The following is an 18,793-nucleotide window of genomic DNA, read 5'->3' on the forward strand; positions in this document are numbered from 1 at the left end:
AAAATGTGCAGCTCCATGAGATACAGGTGCATGCCAAATATGAAGTTGCTATGTTCAATATTGCAAAAGTTATGGCAAATGTTTGACATGCTATGTACAATAGTTAAAAAGGTATAGGCATTTTTAAGTATATGACCTTGAAGGATGACCTCGACATGTCACCGATTAATACAATGTACGTTCAGCTGTATGAGTAACACATGCATGTAAAATATAAAGTATCTGTATAAAGTGGTACTGACGTTTTGGCATATTTACAATGAAAATTTACCTTTGTAAATGACCTTTGACCTTTCATGATGACCTTGACCTTAACATTGTACAAATTAAAATCTGCAGCTCCATATGCATTTGACAAGTCATTACGAAGTTATAGTGTATAGTAAATGAGCGATTTTGACCCATATATTTGACCTTTGACCTTGAAGGATGACCTTGACCTTTCATCACTCAAAATGTGCAGTTCCATGAGATACACATGCATGCCAAATATGACATTTCTATGTTCAATATTGCAAAAGATATGGCAAATGTTAAAGTTTAGTGATTTTGACCCATATATTTGATCTTTGACCTTGAAGGATGATCTTGACCTTGATCTTTCACCACTAAAAATGCGCAGCTCCATGAGATACACATGCATGCCAAATATCAAGTTGCTATCTTCAATATTGCAAAAGTTATGGCAAATGTTTAAGTTTTACGCAAACAAACAAACAAACCAACAACAGACAGGGCAAAAACAATATGTCCCCCAGTATATACTGGGGGACATAAAAAAGTAACCCTCAACAGGGCTTAAACCACTGATCCCTGGAGTAAAAGTTTAAGGCTTAGACCACTCTGCCATCTGTGCTCATGGAAAATTTGATGTATTTTATACTTTATATAAGCAATCCACATTGTGTCTAAAAATATAACGACAACAGAAATCTCCAACTTATTCAATCGTTTCGTGTTGCAACGCTTTATAATTTTCAGGTTTTTAAATTGTAAAAGATGCATATATTGGATATTTTAGAGCATGGTAAATGTTCAATATTACTGTTTCCTCACAAATATTATAACTACAACGAAAATTTGCAAATCTGAAACAATTTTTTTTCCAATTTTGTCAATTTACCAAAACGTAAAAAGGCCCCTTTAAAGGACTTTCTTTTCAGCAAAAATCCGATGTAGGGGGAAGATGTCGTCAAAGATTAACCTGCATAGGCTCATTTGGGACAACACTTTATCTACATGCATTACGCCCAGACCAATTTTCCATGAATGAGGCTCATATTATCTACAACAATCAATTAACCTAAAACAATTATGTAACAACAAATTCAATTTTTCAAGAAACCTACATTTTGAAGACTGTGTTGTGGTTGAAGCAAAGCATCTAGCTCCAGCTGAAAAGAACAAACATATACATTACTATTTAAAACATTAGCAGAGGTCCAGATAAGATGCGTATTTGTGTAAAATACTCATGGAAATTTTTCAAATACGCATTTATTATACTTTTGATGAGTGAAAAAAATATCATAACAAGAGCACCGCCTTGCGGGTGCAGACCGCTCATCTATTTTCTTTTTAAAGGTGAAGGGACTCTGATTTTCAATCACAAAGGAGGGAGGGTGGAGTGAAGAGGGGTGTATAGTGTGGGGTTGTGGACATTTATTACATTATCTTCCAAAAAAGCGAAAAAAAATAAAAAAAAATAAATAAATCGGGGGCGGGGGGGGGGGGGGGGGTGGGGGTGGGGGGAAGGGCGATGGGGGGGGGGGGATTTTTTGGGTGCAATGGTTGGACAGTATTTCAAACATAACCGTTTAAAAAAAAAAAATGGGGGGGGGGTGGGGTATAGTGTGAGGGTGTGGTGGTAATTTGTGAGATGATCTTAAAAAAAAAGAAAAAAAGAAAAATAAAATAAAACAAAAAAATTGGGGTGGGGGGGTGGGGGGGTGGGGTGGGGGTATAGTGTGAGGGTGTGGTGGTCATTTGTGAGATGATCTTTAAAAAAAAAGAAAAAAAAAAAAAAAAAAAGAAAAAAAAAAAATTGGGGTGGGGGGGTGGGGTGGGGGTATAGTGTGAGGGTGTGGTGGTCATTTGTGAGATGATCTTAAAAAAAAAAAAAAATAGGGGGGGGGGAGGTGGGGGGGAGGGGGGGAGGGCACAGGGGACGGTTTGGGTGGAGTATATTGTGGTATGTCAGGTAAGAGTAGTTTCGTCAAAGTATCAATCAAATCTAATCATAAATAAAGAAGTTATGGCAATTTTAGCAAAATTTAATAATTTGACCTTGAGAGTCAAGGTCATTCAAAGGTCAAGGTAAAATTCAACTTGCCAGGTACAGTAACCTCATGAAAGCATGAAAGTATTTGAAGTTTGAAAGCAATAGCCTTGATACTTAAGAAGTAAAGTGGATCGAAACACAAAATTTAACCATATATTAAAAGTTACTAAGTCAAAAAAGGGCCATAATTCCGTAACAATGACAACCAGAGTTATGCAACTTGTCCTTTTACTGTACCATTATGATAGTTTTTGAGTGTTCCAAGTATGAAAGCAATATCTATGATACTTTAGGGGTAAAGTGGACCAAAACATAAATCTTAACCAAATTTTTAATTTTCTAAGTATAAAGGGCCCATAATTCCGTCCAAATGCCAGTCAGAGTTACATAACTTTGCCTGCACGGTCCCCTTATGATAGTTAATAAGTGTTGCAAGTATGAAAGCAATAGCTTTGATACTGTAGGAATAAAGTGGACCTAAACACAAAACTTAATCAAATTTTCAATTTTCTAAGTATAAAAAGGGCACATAATTCTGTCAAAATGCCAGTCAGAGTTACATTACTTTGCCTGCACAGTCCCCTTATAATAGTTAGTAAGTGTTGCAAGTATGAAAGCAATAGCTTTAATAGGAATAAAATGGACCTAAACACAAAACTTAACCAAAATTTTCAATTTTCTAAGTATAAAAAGGGCACATAATTCTGTCAAAATGCATGCCAGAGTTATCTAACTTTGCCTGCCCAGTCCTCTCATGATAGTAAGTAAGTGTAACAAGTTTGAATGCAATAGCATTGATACTCACTGAGAAAAGTGGACCTAAACGCAAAACTTAACCAAAATTTTCAATTTTCTAAGTATAAAAAGGGCACATAATTCTGTCAAAATGCACGCCAGAGTTATCTAACTTTGCCTGCCCAGTCCCCTCATGATAGTAAGTAAGTGTACCAAGTTTGAATGCAATAGCATTGATACTTTCTGAGAAAAGTGGACCTAAACGCAAAACTTAACCGGACGCCAACGCCAACGCCGACGCCAAGGTGATGACAATAGCTCATAATTTTTTTTCAAAAAATAGATGAGCTAAAAATTGGCATACGCATTTTGTGCAATTACCAGTTGGACCAACAGTGCCCCAATTCGGATTATTTGATCAGTCATTTCAAAATTCATGTTTATGTAAACAAGAGTAGATGTTCTTTATTATGAATACATGTTTTTTGCATGTTTATGTGTAACAAAATTATAAAATACAAAATCAAAAACTTCTGCGGGAGTATTTTAAGTACTCCCAAAAAAGTCTTTGATTTTGTATTTTACTTATCAGCTAAAAAAAGTCATGAGTGAAATACTCTTTATCTTAAAAAATTATCTGGAGCTCTGCATTAGATTACTTCTTAAAAACAGTGAACATGAACAATATATATAGCAATTAGGTTTTAAACAGTATGCTTATAAAATTAGTTGTTTATTTTACAATCCTTAAAAGTATTTATTTTAAAAATGTATTTTCTTCTTTTATTAAGAAGTCAGTAATGTGAAACAGGTGCTTAACCATAAAAAAAAAGATATCCCACAACCAAAGTTCAATCTGGAAAATTGACCGAGGACATCAGCAAGCTCCAATATGAAGACCAACAGACTTACTAGGGGTTCACATTTGAAAAGAGAATGATATGCCAGGTACCCAGAGAATCACCTAATACACAGCATAGTCAACAAACTTGGAGAAGGAAGCCTGAAAATATCTAGCTTTGTCAAAGAAAGCAAAGCAATGCGGAGGAAACAACAGGATCAGCTTCCAACAAATACAAAGTCCCTGAACCAAACTTACTATCTGCAGTACTCACCTGGGTAAATACACATTTACCACTAAAGACAAGGAGTGACACAAGCAAGAAAGCTCTGAATTTGACCATACTAGAACAAAGAAGAAATGTACCCACATGAAGAATGGATAAGGGTCTACATAGATCTTTCAGCAACTGAAGTAGTCAAAAGAGCTGGAGCAGTTCCCAGACGAACAATGGTAAGCAGAGGCAATATCAACAGGCCTCCACTACACAAACTACAGACCATGGATCGTGCTGCAAACAATATCAACAGCAACCAGTGATTCCTTTTGTTTATATTTTACAGCCTGTGCGGCAGTGTGCCTTTTGGATTGGGAAAATATATATCATGAAATTTGGAAAAATGAAAATTACTATAATGATTATAAATAACAGTATTCGAATTGTTTCACTGTAAAACTGCATTTTTAAATGTATATAATAAAGTGCTATGAAATACTTTCGCTGTAAAAAAACCTTAATAACAGAATTATTGGCATTGTAGTAAAAAACTAATTTTAGGTGGAAATTTTGGTCATTTGTTTTGGAACAAGAGCTGTCACCATAGGATGACTTATGCCCCCTATAATTGCTTGATAGAATTATGAGCATTTTCCGAAACCTAAACGCAGATTTCAAAACCTAAACGCGGACCCTAAGTTCAAGGTCACGGGGTCAAAATTTGTGTGCGTATGGAAAGGCCTTGTCCATATACACATGCAAATCAAATATGAAGGTTATATCTCAAGGGACATAGAAGTTATGAGCATTTTTCGAAACCTAAACACAGATTTTGAAACCTTAACGCGGACCCTAAGTTCAAGGTCAAGGTCACAGGGGTAATTTTTTTTGTGCGTTTGGAAAGGCCTCGTCCATATACACATGCATACCAAATATGAAGGTTATATCTCAAGGGACATAGAAGTTATAAGCATTTTTCGAAACCTAAATGCAGATTTCGAAACCGAAACGCATACCCTAAGTTCAAGGTCAAGGTCACAGGGGTAAAAATTTTTGTACGTATGGAAAGGCCTTGTCCATATACACATGCATACCAATATGAAGGTTATATCTCAAGGGACATAGAAGTTATGAGCATTTTTTGAAACCTAAACACAGATTTCGAAACCTAAACACGGACCCTAAGTTCAAGGTCAAGGTAACAGGGGTAAAAAAATTTGTGCATATGGAAAGGCCTTGTCCATATACACATGCATACCAAATATGAAGGTTATATCTCAAGGGACATAGAAGTTATGAGCATTTTTCGAAACCTAAACGCAGATTTCGAAACCTAAACGCGGACCCTAAGTTCAAGGTCAAGGTCACAGGGGTAAAATTTTTTGTGCGTATGGAAAGGCCTTGTCCATATACACATGCATACCAAATATGAAGGTTATATCTCAAGGGACATAGAAGTTATGAGCATTTTTCAAAACCTTAACGCAGATTGTGACGGAAACACAGACAGACGGACAGACAGACAGACGGACAGTCCGATCACTATATGCCACCTTTTCTTCGAAAAGCGGGCATAAAAATGTTACCTTTTTCATTGAGAAACAGCCTGTAAGAGGCTGTAATTTTGGGGGTAAAAAACTTGCAAGGTATAATAAGAGTCCCAGATAGTCTTCCTTACACATGTTTTGACAGTCCTGAAAGCAGCAACAGCCAACAAACAACCTTGCATCACAGCAGCACTACAAAACATGAAGTGATTCAGAATTGTACTCCAGTCTATCCCTTCCTTTTGCAGAATACACAGAAATGATGAGGCAGAAAGATTGGAAAGGATGGAAGTGGAAGACGACAAACAAAAGAACAGTGTCAGTCTAGAAACAAGAGATGTGTTTGTCAGAAACACAATGCCCCCTACTGCGCCGCTTTGAAGCCATATATTTGACCTTTGACCTTGAAGGATGACCTTGACCTTTCACCACTCAAAATGTGCAGCTCCATGAGATACACATGCATGCCAAATATCAAGTTGCTATCTTCAATATTGCAAAAGTTATGACCAAGGTTAAAGTTTTGGGACAAAATGACAAACAGACACATAAAATGACAGATAGGCCAAAAACAGTATACCCCCAATCATTCGATCCGAGGGCATAAGAATGACCCCTTTTGTCAAGTGCCTGTACAGATCTTAACAGCCACAGGACAGCTACCATCACCTGTCCAGACTAGTAAATAGGATCATCTTGCGATTGCGCACAAGGCACAATAGACTTAACCACCACATGTACAAGAAATTGCACCTTGTGCGGTCTCAATAGAATCTCTGTGGAGAAGCCAACCAAACTGCTGAACACATCCTCCAGAACTGCGTGAGCCTGCAGGAAAAGCTGTAAGGACAAGTGTAGCCTCTACGGAAGACACCCTGTTTCATCCTTTCCTCTGGATTTGGTTATCAAGAAGAAGAATTAAGTGAGTGTTTCCCTAATACCTTTATGTAAATAGCATCCAATACCATATCATTCACTTCACAGGAAAAACTTGGGTTATTAATCATTATTGGGAGTGATTGGCCTGGTAAGCTCAGGTAAGAGATTAGTATTTTTTACTCTTGTTTTAGATAAAGAAAATTAAAGCAAAACACAGGCGGAGCCTTAGGATAAAATATAAACCATGTTAAATTGGCTTTATTCTTAAAGACTCAGCAAAACGGGCTAGACTGTCAGACATGACTGGCACAAAATAAAATGGTCTGACAAACATTTGGGCATTGTCAAACATAATATCTGACAGTAGACTGGAGAATTTTAAAAGAAATAAACATGCTTGTCTGACATTAATACCAAAGTCCTAACAAGATTCCAACCCGATCACACAATGTGTATGACAGGTCCTTCAAAGGTTTCATGGTTTTTAGTCAGAATGGTATGACCATATAGGACGTTTCTAGTCAATGTATCATGATTGGTTGAGTAAGTTTTGAGTAAGAGTCAATTTATAATTTTCACATATTTTTACATTTCGAAATACTCTGCGTTGTCCACTGCAAAAACTTTTTAATGAACCGTTTACGTGTTTGTAACTTGGATTTTAATCATTATTCTGCAAGCACACCATATCACGGAATCCAAAGTTGTTTTAATTTGCACATTACAGATAAATTTATGATCTTTTTATGTGAGAAAATGGTTGACCTACTTACTCTAAGTAAAAAACTAACATGATGATGCAAGATGATAAGTCACTGCAGTAAAATTGCTGTTTTATGATGTAAGGTGGCATGCAGCCTATTAATATTATTGTTGGTTGGTTTGTTAGTGTATTTTGCAAGATTTTGGAATTGTTATACTGTTCTTAAACATTTGATTTTGAGAGAGACTTGTTTGTTTGTACGAGATAACAGGCAATTCAATAATCTATTGCGGTCGTTATATATTCTAACCCAACTTTGTCCCAAAGTTATAACGGTGACAGTAGGTCATGAATTATAACGTTAACTTTTTGGCAGTTACAACGAATCAGTGTTAAAAACTGAAACGTTTTCTTATATTTCGTATCAAATGTCATGATACTTTCTGCAACTTAACGACAATAGAGTTGAACTTTACCTGATTTAAGCTGAATTTGAAGAGCAGCCTTCGGAAAGTTTGACAGGAACGCCATCTTGATTCTTTTAGCGAGCGAATGTCGTCACGTGACACAAAATTACCAAGCAATTTCTGACGTATTACACGGTTGGAAGACAAGCAATTTAACTCACACGGCTAAAAGAAGAATAGAAAAACACCTTCACGAATGCATTTCTTAATGACAATACTATATTAACATCTTTTCGGCGAAAAGTTTTGGCACAGATTGTGACCTTCACACGGGAAATTACGAGATTGCAAAGTTTACCGGCGAATATGGCAGGTCGATTCGTAGGCGTTTTTCGCCAAATTTCTACCGTGAATCGTAGTTTAGCTCGAGGTAAAACGTTGGACTTTCATTATTTACAGCGTTTAAAGATGTTCATAGTTTTTATAGCGTTTGTTTGTGTCAAAATTTGTATTTCTTTATTTTTACATACGTCGCGAAAATATATGACTATTAATGCAAAATATCGGCATTTGCGTTCAGTTGCTGCTAACGTTAACAGTCAACCAGACCTGTCGTATTTAGATCTAATTAATGATGAGATGACGGCCCCTAAATCATTAAAATCGAATATGACTGATAAAATGTGAAATAATAATTGTGCAATCTGATGGAGTGGTTAACGATAATAACAATTCTTAATAATGTCATTGCAGGTACATTTTACACAATTGTTTTTGCATACCGCAAATACTCTATGTTTTCGGACACTTAAAAATAATTAATTTATTCCTGTCTGAAAACTTAGATACCAAAAATATTCACAAAATACTGGTGTCTGAAAACTTAAGAGTCGAAAATTGAAGTGTCAGAAAATAAAGTCAATTGTATCAACGACTACCGGTAATAGCACGCGCTTGTAAAATACCATGACGTTCAGTATAAATTACAATTATATATGTTTGCACTGCATTTTAAGTAACGTTAAATGCCAGGGTTTTTTTACCACTTTTTGGGAAGATAGCCCATGGCTTTGGAATTGGGAATTTTATCGGCATTTTCATGAAATTGGGAAAATAAATTCATTAGCCTTTATTTCCACACGAAAAGTCCACTGATTAGGGAAATACTAAATTTGATATAACTCTTTATAATCATTCAAATTAAAAGAACAAAATCATATAATACTCTGTTAGATGTAATTGAATTAAACATGAGATAAAATACGCATTAGACACTTCTTTCTAAAAAAAAAAAAAAAAAAAAAAAAATTTTTTTTTTTTTTGGAAATTGGGAATTTTTGGCCACATTTTGGGAAAAAAGTATACTTTTTGGGATTGGGAACATAGCCGAATTTCGGCTATAAAATCGGGCCAAAAAAAACCCTGAATGCTTAATATATTTGACAGAAAGTTACTACAAGGTTGTGCTTTGACCAACCAGTTCAAAGATGAGCATGTGATGTACCGATACTCGCTAGTATGAACCTGTAATCAACACAATGAAAAAGCAAACTATGAATTCTTTGTTTGTTCATTTCAGATAGTTGTTGTCTAACACATTGTTCGTAAAACTTGCAATAGGGTGCATCACACTTTGAAGCGTTTAGTATTTGTCACAGTTATTTTACTGAGAAGGGGTAGTACCAATGCGGTAGATAATTGAACTGTTAATTGGCACTACCCCTGGTAATTGTCATAACGCTTATGCTATCGGGCAAAACCATTGTCTAATACCGGTTTACAAGGTTATTTACCCAATAACGCAAATGTAATGGTCCGTTACCCTCAGGCATGAACCTGTCATGTTTTATGATGTTAATCTGGTTGTAAACTCCCATGATCAAAGTGTCATTAGATATCGAAAACATGACCGAAATTTGGTAAAATAGCGCTGTAAAATATACTGTCCGAAAACTAAGAGACAGAAATTATGGACGAAAACTCGTGTGTCTGAAAATTAAGAGTCACGAAAAATAATTATTTTTGCTAAAAAAAGGGGTGTCCGAAAACTTAGAGTGTCCGAAAACATAGAGTAATTACGGTAATTGCATTCTGCAACCACAAATCTGGCTGCTTTTTATGTCCCCCACTATAGTAGTGGAGGACATATTGTTTTTGCCCTGTCAGTTGGTCTGTTGGTTGGTCTGTTGGTTGGTTGGTCTGTTGGTTGGTTGGTTTGCGCCAACTTTAACATTTGCAATAACTTTTGCAATATTAAAGATAGCAACTTGATATTTGGCATGCATATGTATCTCATGGAGCTGCACATTTTGAGTGGTGAAAGGTCAAGGTCATCCTTCAAGGTCAAAGGTCAAATATATGGGTCAAAATCGCTCATTTAATGTACACTTTTGCAGTATTTCAATATTCAAGATAGCAACTTGATATTTGGCATGAATGTGTATCTCATGGAGCTGCACATTTTGAGTGGTGAAAGGTCAAGGACATCCTTCAAGGTCAGAGGTCAAAATTATGTGGACAAAATCGCTCATTTTATGAGTACTTTTGCAATATTGAAGATAGCAACTTGATATTTGGCATACATGTGTATCTCATGGAGCTGCACATTTTGAGTGGTGAAAGGTCAAGGTCATCCTTTAAGGTCAGAGGTCAAATATATGTGGCCCAAATTGCTTATTTTATGAATACTTTTGCAATATTGAAGATAGCAACTTGATATTTGGCATGCATGTGTATCTCATGGAGCTGCACATTTTGAGTGGTGAAAGGTCAAGGTCAAATATATGGGTCAAAATTGCTCATGTAATGTCACTTCTGCAATATTGAAACTAGCAATTTTATATTTGAAATGCATGTGTTTATCATTGAGCTGCACATTTTGAGTGGTGAAGGGTCAAGGTCATCCTTCAAGGTAAAACGTCATATAGGGGGACATTGTGTTTCACAAACACATCTTGTTTGGTTTTGTTGGCGAAATACCTACCGAGTGACAGTGCATTTGTTTAAGATCACAAAGTTTCATATCGGGAGCATATGTCATCCTATAAAGACAGCTCTTGTTTTCCTTATTTTGGGAATGGGTACCTTTGGATTGGGAAAATTTGTGGCGTTTTGGCAAAAAAATGAGCAATTAGTGTTGTTGTTATTTTGCTATAAAAATCTTCAACATTAAGAATAAAAGTGTGGTTTACCAGCTTCTCACTATTATTACCTCAGGGTTCAATTTCCACTCCAGTTCTTGTGAGCTTTTTTGTTGTCACCATACCAGATAAGTGGTTAGTCGTTATAAAAAAAAACTTTTAAATAGCTGACTGTCAGTTTACCAAGCTAGCTAAATCAACTGGACTGAACAATAATTCAGTTTTCGACCATTTTGTCAATTTGATTGCACTATTATCTGTTTTAATTTAATTTCTTTGTCTCAACAAAGCAACAAGGAGAATATCCATACTATCTCTTGTTCTTTTTATTGTGTACTGATAATCATATACCAAACAAGGCCAAAGGGCATTCTGCATCTCAAAGTCAGGCTTCAAATCTGATTGTGAAGTCAGAGGAAGAAAACAGTTTCCTCAAGTGCAGCCGTTTAATTATTTAAACAAATGTATAACTGTTATATTTGAAATAATTCCTTAAGGAGATGTGCACAGTTAATATGCTAATATTATTTGTATGCACTTTAAATGCATAATGATTATTGTGCTTTATGTGAACTGTACAAGTATTTTTTAAAGTTTTTACCAGTAATATAAGTCTTGTTAGAGGTTAAAATACATGTAACTTGCATTTAATCTGTGCTTTGTCATATTGCAGGTAAGACAAAATAGTGTTCACTGTCTGAAGAGAAATTGCCACTGCTGAAATCACTGAATATTAATACTCAATGTTATAATAATACCCAGTTTAAAGTTTAGTTGGAAGCCAGAGATTGTTTAGTAAAACAAAGATCGTGCACATATGTGACATTATTTAACTTACACCAACCTTGATTTGGGTTGTTACTCAAACTAGTTAAACATGTTTGCTGACTAGCTCACTCCCCATTTTGAATTTGTTTACAGTTTCAGGAGACCATGGTCTGAAAAATTTCTTCTCAACCACTGCGAGAATGGATTTCGGTAATATATTGATTCATGTAGCATGTAATGATTTGATGCAAAAACTAAATCATAAATGAAAAAGCAAGACAATGTTTTGGGAATATATGTAATTTTTTGCACAAATGTATGAAGTTAAAGAACTTATAGAATTATAATTTCCTGATTTATTGTTGTAAAACCACCCAAAATAAAGAAATTATGATGTATAATTTACCATGTTTTTGATGATGATGATTTTTGAAAAGCGTGGGAATATTGTGGTTATCTCAGCTGTCCGTCTGTCCATCCGTCCGTCCTGGCCACTATCTTCTCCTACACTATAAGCACTAGAACTTGAGACTTACACACATGGTAGCTATGAGCATATGTGGGACCCTGCACTATTTGGAATTTTGATCTGACCCCTGGGTCAAAAGTTATGGGGGTTGGGGTGGGACCTGGTCAGAGATTTTCACTCATTATTTTATTGTATGTACTTTAAAATTGGTCATAACCTTTGCAATATTGAAGATAGCAACTTGATATTTGGCATGCATGGAGCTGCACATTTTGAGTGGTGAAAGGTCAACGTCATCCTTCAAGGTCAAAGGTAAAAAAAAAACAAATCAAGGGAAGTAATAAGCTTTAAAGGGAGGTAATTAGTGAACCTGCCAAATGATTTTTTTTTTTTAATAAATCAAAGCGGTGCAGTAGGGGGCATTGTGTTTCTGACAAACACATCTCTTGTTTTATGTTATTTTACACTAACTTCTTCATTTCTACACCAATTTTCTTCCAATTGATACTGAATATCTCTTATGACAATACGGTCAATCTCAACTATGCATGGCCCCATTACCAACCCTGGGGCGCCCCTTGGGTCAAACATGCAGCGTGGGGATACGGGTCGGCCTCTGCCACGCCATTTCTGGTCTTAATTGAGATGTCCCATTCTGTCTCCCTACAGGTAAATACCTCACCTACACAGTGAAAGATGGCATTGCTGTTGTCAAATTTGATGAAAAGGATGCAAAGGTAAATTTATTTGTTCATGTTCGGGATTAATACTTCAAGGCAAATATAAAGGAAAAGTACAAATCATATTCCAGTTTTTATTAACCAGGTTTTCCGAAGGAAAAAACTGGTTATTAGATTGGCGAATGCTGGCGGGCGGGCGGAACAAGCTTGTCCGGGCCATAACTTTGTCGTTCATTGTGAGATTTTAAAATCATTTGGCACATTTGTTAACCATCATTAGACGGTGTGTCGCGCGAAAAAATTACGTCAATATCTCCAAGGTCAAGGTCACACTTTGAGTTCAAAGGTAAAAAATAGCCATAAATGAGCTTGTCTGGGCTATAACTATGTCATTCATTGTGAGATTTTAAAATCATTTGGCACATTTGTTCACCATCATGGGACGGTGTGTCGCACGAAAGAATCACGTCAATATCTCCAATGTCAAGGTCGCCACGACTAAAAATAGATTTATTTTTAAACAAACTTACAAAGGGGGTTAATTTTGTTTGTTCATTTCAAAAGTTCAGTTTGAGTTGTCTCCCTTTATCAGATTTTTTTTCACAATGAAAACCTGGTTTTGTGACAATTTTGTCCCTTGTTAACTAATAAATTATGTATGTCGTACAGATTACCGAAATCACTACACTGTAACTCCAATATAACGCGGATGGCGGGGTCCAAGCCATGCAACAGCGTTATAAACGGATCCGCGTTATAAGTTTTGAGCTCATTTATTGCAGGGGGCTATAAAAACAGGTATAGTATAGCCTATAATATAGGTCCTGTGTATTGCCATGCTATGTTGTCATCCGCAAATACATGCATATAAACCGAATCGTATCGATAACAGTATACATACTGCTTTTCTTATGTGCACATTTATCCAATAATCCAATCAAGTTACAACATCACTTAAAAAATAATAATCTTGAACATTTATGACGATAAATATATTTATGAATTTCACAAACACAACTATATGCATACGCCATTTTCAGAAGTGTAAAGAGAACAGTGCATTATGGGGCAGAGCTTTCATTGGATGAGAGAATTTAAATTAAGATTGAATGCAATACGATACATGTACAAAGAAATTTTGTATTGCGTCATACACCGTCATGCAAAAAACGTTCTTTCCGGGGACTTTCTGATACCGGGAAAAATGAAAGTGAATCTCTGTTAACAATTACACTGCGTTAGCATGTATATAAATAGTCTGGATTATTTAATTAATTTCTCGTACACGAACTGAAAGATTAAATGACTAATTACTAGAATGATAATGAAATGACAAAAAAACTTGTTTTATACTGTGCGCAGTATATTTCAAAGCCGCTCCTTTAATATAGTCAAACTGCAATCATATCAAAGTAAGAATGTTTTTATCGTTTTGAATAACTTTAATTTTATAATTATCCCGCTTGCACTTAACTTATTGAAATTAGCGCACCGAACCGCTCTGATAGGGAAAACATGTAATAACACATGTAGTAACCTCGAAGCGATTAAAATCAGTTCAACTGACAGTTGAATAAAGCAATCAAGATGTGATCGCTGCCATCTTTGAATTGTCTGAAAATACATGAAGTTGCATAACATGGATTTGAATCAGAAATGGAAGGTTGGAGAAAAAACGGGATCCAAGACCCACCCGCGTTATATTGGATTCAGCGTTATAACAGAGAGCCTTATATTGGAGTTGCAGTTTATAATGGTAATCCCATCATTTTCATGAAAGTAGTTTTTTAGTTTATTGTTAATGGCTGTATCGTGTATGACTAAATAAGTTCAATTTGTGAACATTAAAAAACGTTTACCTGTTCTGCTTTTTTTCATTATGAACCTTATTCCCATAAAGAGTCTTGTTTTCTCTATTGGTTCTGTAACCATCTGGAAGCCTGTTCTCACTATTCGTACTTTCACCAGGTGAACACACTGAACCGCGGCACTATGGCAGAGTTCCAGGAGGTGTACAAGGAGATTACAAACAACCCTAGCGTGAAAGGCATGGTCGTCATATCTGGGAAAGCAGATTGCTTCATTGCTGGTGCTGACATTAAGTAAGTTTGCTTGTTTTTATGCCCGGATCGAAAGATCGGGGGTATATTTTTTTTGGCCTGTCTGTCTGTCTGTCTGTCATTGTATGTGTCTGTCTGTCTGTCTGTCTGTCCCAAAACTTTAACCTTGGTCATAACCTTTGCAACATGATGATAGCAACTTGATATTTGGCATGCATGTGTATCTCATGGAGCTGCACATTTTGAGTGGTGGAAGGTCAAGGTCATCCTTCAAGGTCAAAGGTCAAATATATGGCTTCAAAGTAGGGGGCAGTAGGGGGCATTGTGTTTCTGACAAACAAATCTCTTGTTTAAATTAATATATGAGCAGAGTCTGCACAATCTTTCTAATTGCTGTGTAGTTGATTTAACCATTTTGTAAGTAGGGTGGTGGCCCTTTGAATTGGGAAAAATAGGGTCCTATCAACCAAAATTATGAAACTGTGTTGTAGTTTTGGCATAATACACAAACCCTCAAATTGAGAATACATATTTTTGTAACATTTTAACAGCTGAGGTTAATCTCTCTGTGCTGGATAGGGAGAAGAACTGAACATTTGATAAATTAAATTTACAAAAATATTTTTGCAGGGGAGGGAGTGGGCTTTGATTTGGGAATTTTAGGCAGTCATTTGGGGGGAAATACTTTTTAGCTCATCTATTTTTTGAAAAAAAAATTATGAGCTATTGTCATCACCTTGGCGTCGGCGTCAGCGTCCAGTTAAGTTTTGTGTTTATGTCCACTTTTCTCATAAAGTATCAAAGCTATTGCATTCAAACTTGGTACACTTACTTACTATCATGAGGGGACTGGGCAGGCAAAGTTAGATAACTCTGGCGTGCTTTTTGACAGAATTATTTGCCCTTTTTATACTAAGAAAATTGAAAATTTGGTTAAGTTTTGTGTTTAGGTCCACTTTTCTCATAAAGCATCAAAGCTATTGCATTCAAACTAGGTACACTTACTTACTATCATGAGGGGACGGGAAAGGCAAAGTAAGATAACTCTGGCGTGCATTTTGACAGAATTATGTGCCCTTTTTATACTTAGAAAATTGAAAATTTGGTTAAGTTTTGTGTTTAGGTCCACTTTATTCTTAAAGTATCAAAGCTATTGCTTTTATACTTGCAACACTTACTAACTATCATAAGGGGCGACACTTACTAACTATCATAAGGGGACTGTGCAGGCAAAGTTATGTAACTCTGACTGGCATTTTGACAGAATTACCGGTATGGCCCCTTTATACTTAGAAAATTGAAATTTTCGTTAAGTTTTGTGTTTTAGGCCGCTTTACTCTTAAAGTATCATAGCTATTGCTTTCAGACTTGGAACACTCACAAACTATCATAAGGGGACTGTACGGAACAAGTTGCATAAATCTGGTTGTCATTTTGTCGGAATTATGGCCCTTTTTTGACTTTGGATATATGGTTAAACTTTGTGTTTATATCCACTTTACTTCTAAAGTATCAAGGCTATTGCTTTCAAACTTCAAATACTTTCATACTATCATGAGGGTACTGTACCTGGCAAGTGGAATTTTACCTTGACGTTTGAATGACTTTGACTCTCAATCAAGGTCAAATAATTAAATTTTGCAAAAATTGCCACGACTTCGTTATTTATGATCAGATTTGATTGATACTTTGACAAAACAACTCTTACATGACATACTACAAAAGACTCCACCCAAACCATCCCCCATGCCCCCCCCCCCCCCCGAATCCCCCCCCCCCCCCCCACCCCCTAAAAAAAACAATTTTTATTTTTCATTTTATTTTTAAAGATCATCTTATAAATGATCACACCCCACACTATACCCCCCGACCCCACCCAACCCCCTCCCCCCCCCCCTTTTTTTTTTTAAATGGTTAAAAAACAAAAATATTTATTTTTATTATTTTATTTTTGAAAAACCGTCACACTATCCCACCCAAGAATCCTCCCCCCCCCAAAAAAAAATTATTATGTCCACCACTACTATAGCGGGGGACATATTGTTTTTGCCCTGTCTGTTGGTCTGTCTGTTGGTCTGTTTGCGCCAACTTTAACATTTTGCAATAACTTTTGTTATATTGAAGATAGCAACTTCATATTTGGCATGCATGTGTATCTCATGGAGCTGCACATTTTGAGTGGTAAAAGGTCAAGGTCATGCATCCTTCAAGGTCAAAGGTAAAAAAAACTAAAAGCGGCGCAGAAGTGAACATAGTGTTTCTGCTAAACATATTTTTTGTTTTGATTTTGTTTTTGCATTTTTATTTCTTATTTTTGGAAGATAATGTAATAAATGACCACACCCCCACACTATACACCCCTCTCCACCCCACCCATCCATCTTTTTAGCTCACCTGAGCGATAGCTCGAGGTGAGCTATTGTGATCACTCAGCGTCCGGCGTCCGTCCGTCCGTATACAAATTTGTAAACATCTTCTTCTACTAAACCATTGAGCCAATTTCAACTAAATTTCATGTGGAGCATCCCTTGGTCATGGGACAAAAGAATTGTTAAAAAAAAATTGATCACATAACCAAGATGGCCGCCATGACCATATATGGTAAAAACCTTAAAAAATCTTCTTGTCAGAAACCGCTCATCAGATTTTCAAAAAATTTCACAGGGATGACCTTTGAGGGCTCCCCTGAAAAAGTTGTTCAAAGAAATTTGATTCGTCAAAAAACATGGCCGCAGGAGCTCGTTGAACTTTGCATGTTTATTTGTTTTTGCCTATTTTGTGAAAACTTTCAAAAATCTTCCACATTTTTTGTCCGATCCTTTCCAAATTTGCACAGTGTCTTTATATCAATGAGGACACAAACCCTACAAAAAATGAGCATTATTGGTCCATGAAGTACAGAATTACCTCCCCTTGAATTGAGAAAATGGTGTTTATGCAATAAAGTCCAAATTTTTCATCCAATTCTTTCCAAACTTGTAAGGATTTAGCATGGTTCAAACAAGGGAAACAACTACGGTTTATGCATGTTCTTTTTATTACAGATTTGCCTCCCTTTAATTCATTCAAAATCTCATTTTACAGCAGAGATTCCAAATCTGACCTGTAAATGAGCCCCATATTTACTGCTGGTGCTATGTTACCTTTTCCCATTTGATCATTCTTAAGTATTGGTCTTGTAATGCTGCTACTGCTACTGCTACTGCTACTGCTACTACTACTACTACTACTACTACTACTACTACTACTACTACTACTACTACTACTACTACTACTACTTCTACTACTACTACTACTACCACTACTACTACTACTACTACTACTACTACTACTACTACTACTACTACTACTACTACTAGTACTACTACTACTACTACTACTACTAGTACTACTACTACTAGTTTTAATGTCATAAATACTGACCTGTAATCGTATGCTTATACTTTCCAAGGGGAAATAACTCATCCGGAATTTTAACTGGGAATCCGCCACCTCAATACCGTAATACAGGCCAGGTTAAACATAGTGCAATGCAACCTAGCCAAAAATCGGTAACCAACCCTCAATATTCTTTCCGGATCAACCAGGTGTATACGTGTCTTTTACGGCTCTGAATTAAAATATTGTTTTTCACTTGGTTGATTGGGGTTTTGAATAAATAAATTGTGTTATTTATCTTTTTATTTCTCATTCGGATTAATTTGTGTGGATTTAATGGATTTTGTTTCATTTGTAAAAGGTAAGCCATGCTTGTTTTTATCGAACAATGGTTTATTTCTACCATGCTGGGTGTTTTCAGGCGCGAACGACCACGTGCAAAACGTGCTCTTCTAATACATTGCTAGAACGTGCAAAGCATGTTCTTCTAATGTGTTACGAGATCGTGCAAAGTGTGTTCTTCTATTGACAGATTGTTTATCATTTGCCATTGTGTGCAATAATGATTTTAACGTTCCGTATGACAATCTAATTGATCGTCATTTTATTTTTCATCTGTTTTGAATTAAACTTTTGTTTAATTTATGATCTACGGCAGTATTATTATAATTTTCATTATGGTCAAATA

General features: G+C 36.0%; 2 protein-coding genes across 2 annotated transcripts in view; one reads left to right on the plus strand and one right to left on the minus strand.

Annotated features, from left to right (window-relative positions):
• LOC127862734 (trifunctional enzyme subunit beta, mitochondrial-like) overlaps window positions 1-7,781 on the minus strand; it is a 37,547-nt gene extending 29,766 nt beyond the window's left edge. Inside the window, exons 1-2 of the mRNA XM_052401993.1 lie at window positions 7,680-7,781; window positions 1,350-1,394 (exon numbers count right to left, since the gene is read on the minus strand). Of these exons, the coding sequence (XP_052257953.1) occupies window positions 1,350-1,394; window positions 7,680-7,734 (100 nt within the window). The 5' untranslated portion in view covers window positions 7,735-7,781. The remainder of the gene's footprint in view (window positions 1-1,349; window positions 1,395-7,679) is intronic.
• A 116-nt stretch (window positions 7,782-7,897) lies between these two features.
• The window catches only part of LOC127862733 (trifunctional enzyme subunit alpha, mitochondrial-like), a 45,498-nt gene continuing 34,602 nt past the window's right edge, over window positions 7,898-18,793 (plus strand). Inside the window, exons 1-4 of the mRNA XM_052401992.1 lie at window positions 7,898-8,040; window positions 11,672-11,728; window positions 12,657-12,724; window positions 14,636-14,769. Of these exons, the coding sequence (XP_052257952.1) occupies window positions 7,977-8,040; window positions 11,672-11,728; window positions 12,657-12,724; window positions 14,636-14,769 (323 nt within the window). The 5' untranslated portion in view covers window positions 7,898-7,976. The remainder of the gene's footprint in view (window positions 8,041-11,671; window positions 11,729-12,656; window positions 12,725-14,635; window positions 14,770-18,793) is intronic.

This window comes from Dreissena polymorpha, chromosome 16 (assembly GCF_020536995.1).
Source record: "Dreissena polymorpha isolate Duluth1 chromosome 16, UMN_Dpol_1.0, whole genome shotgun sequence".
Lineage (NCBI taxonomy): Eukaryota > Metazoa > Mollusca > Bivalvia > Myida > Dreissenidae > Dreissena > Dreissena polymorpha.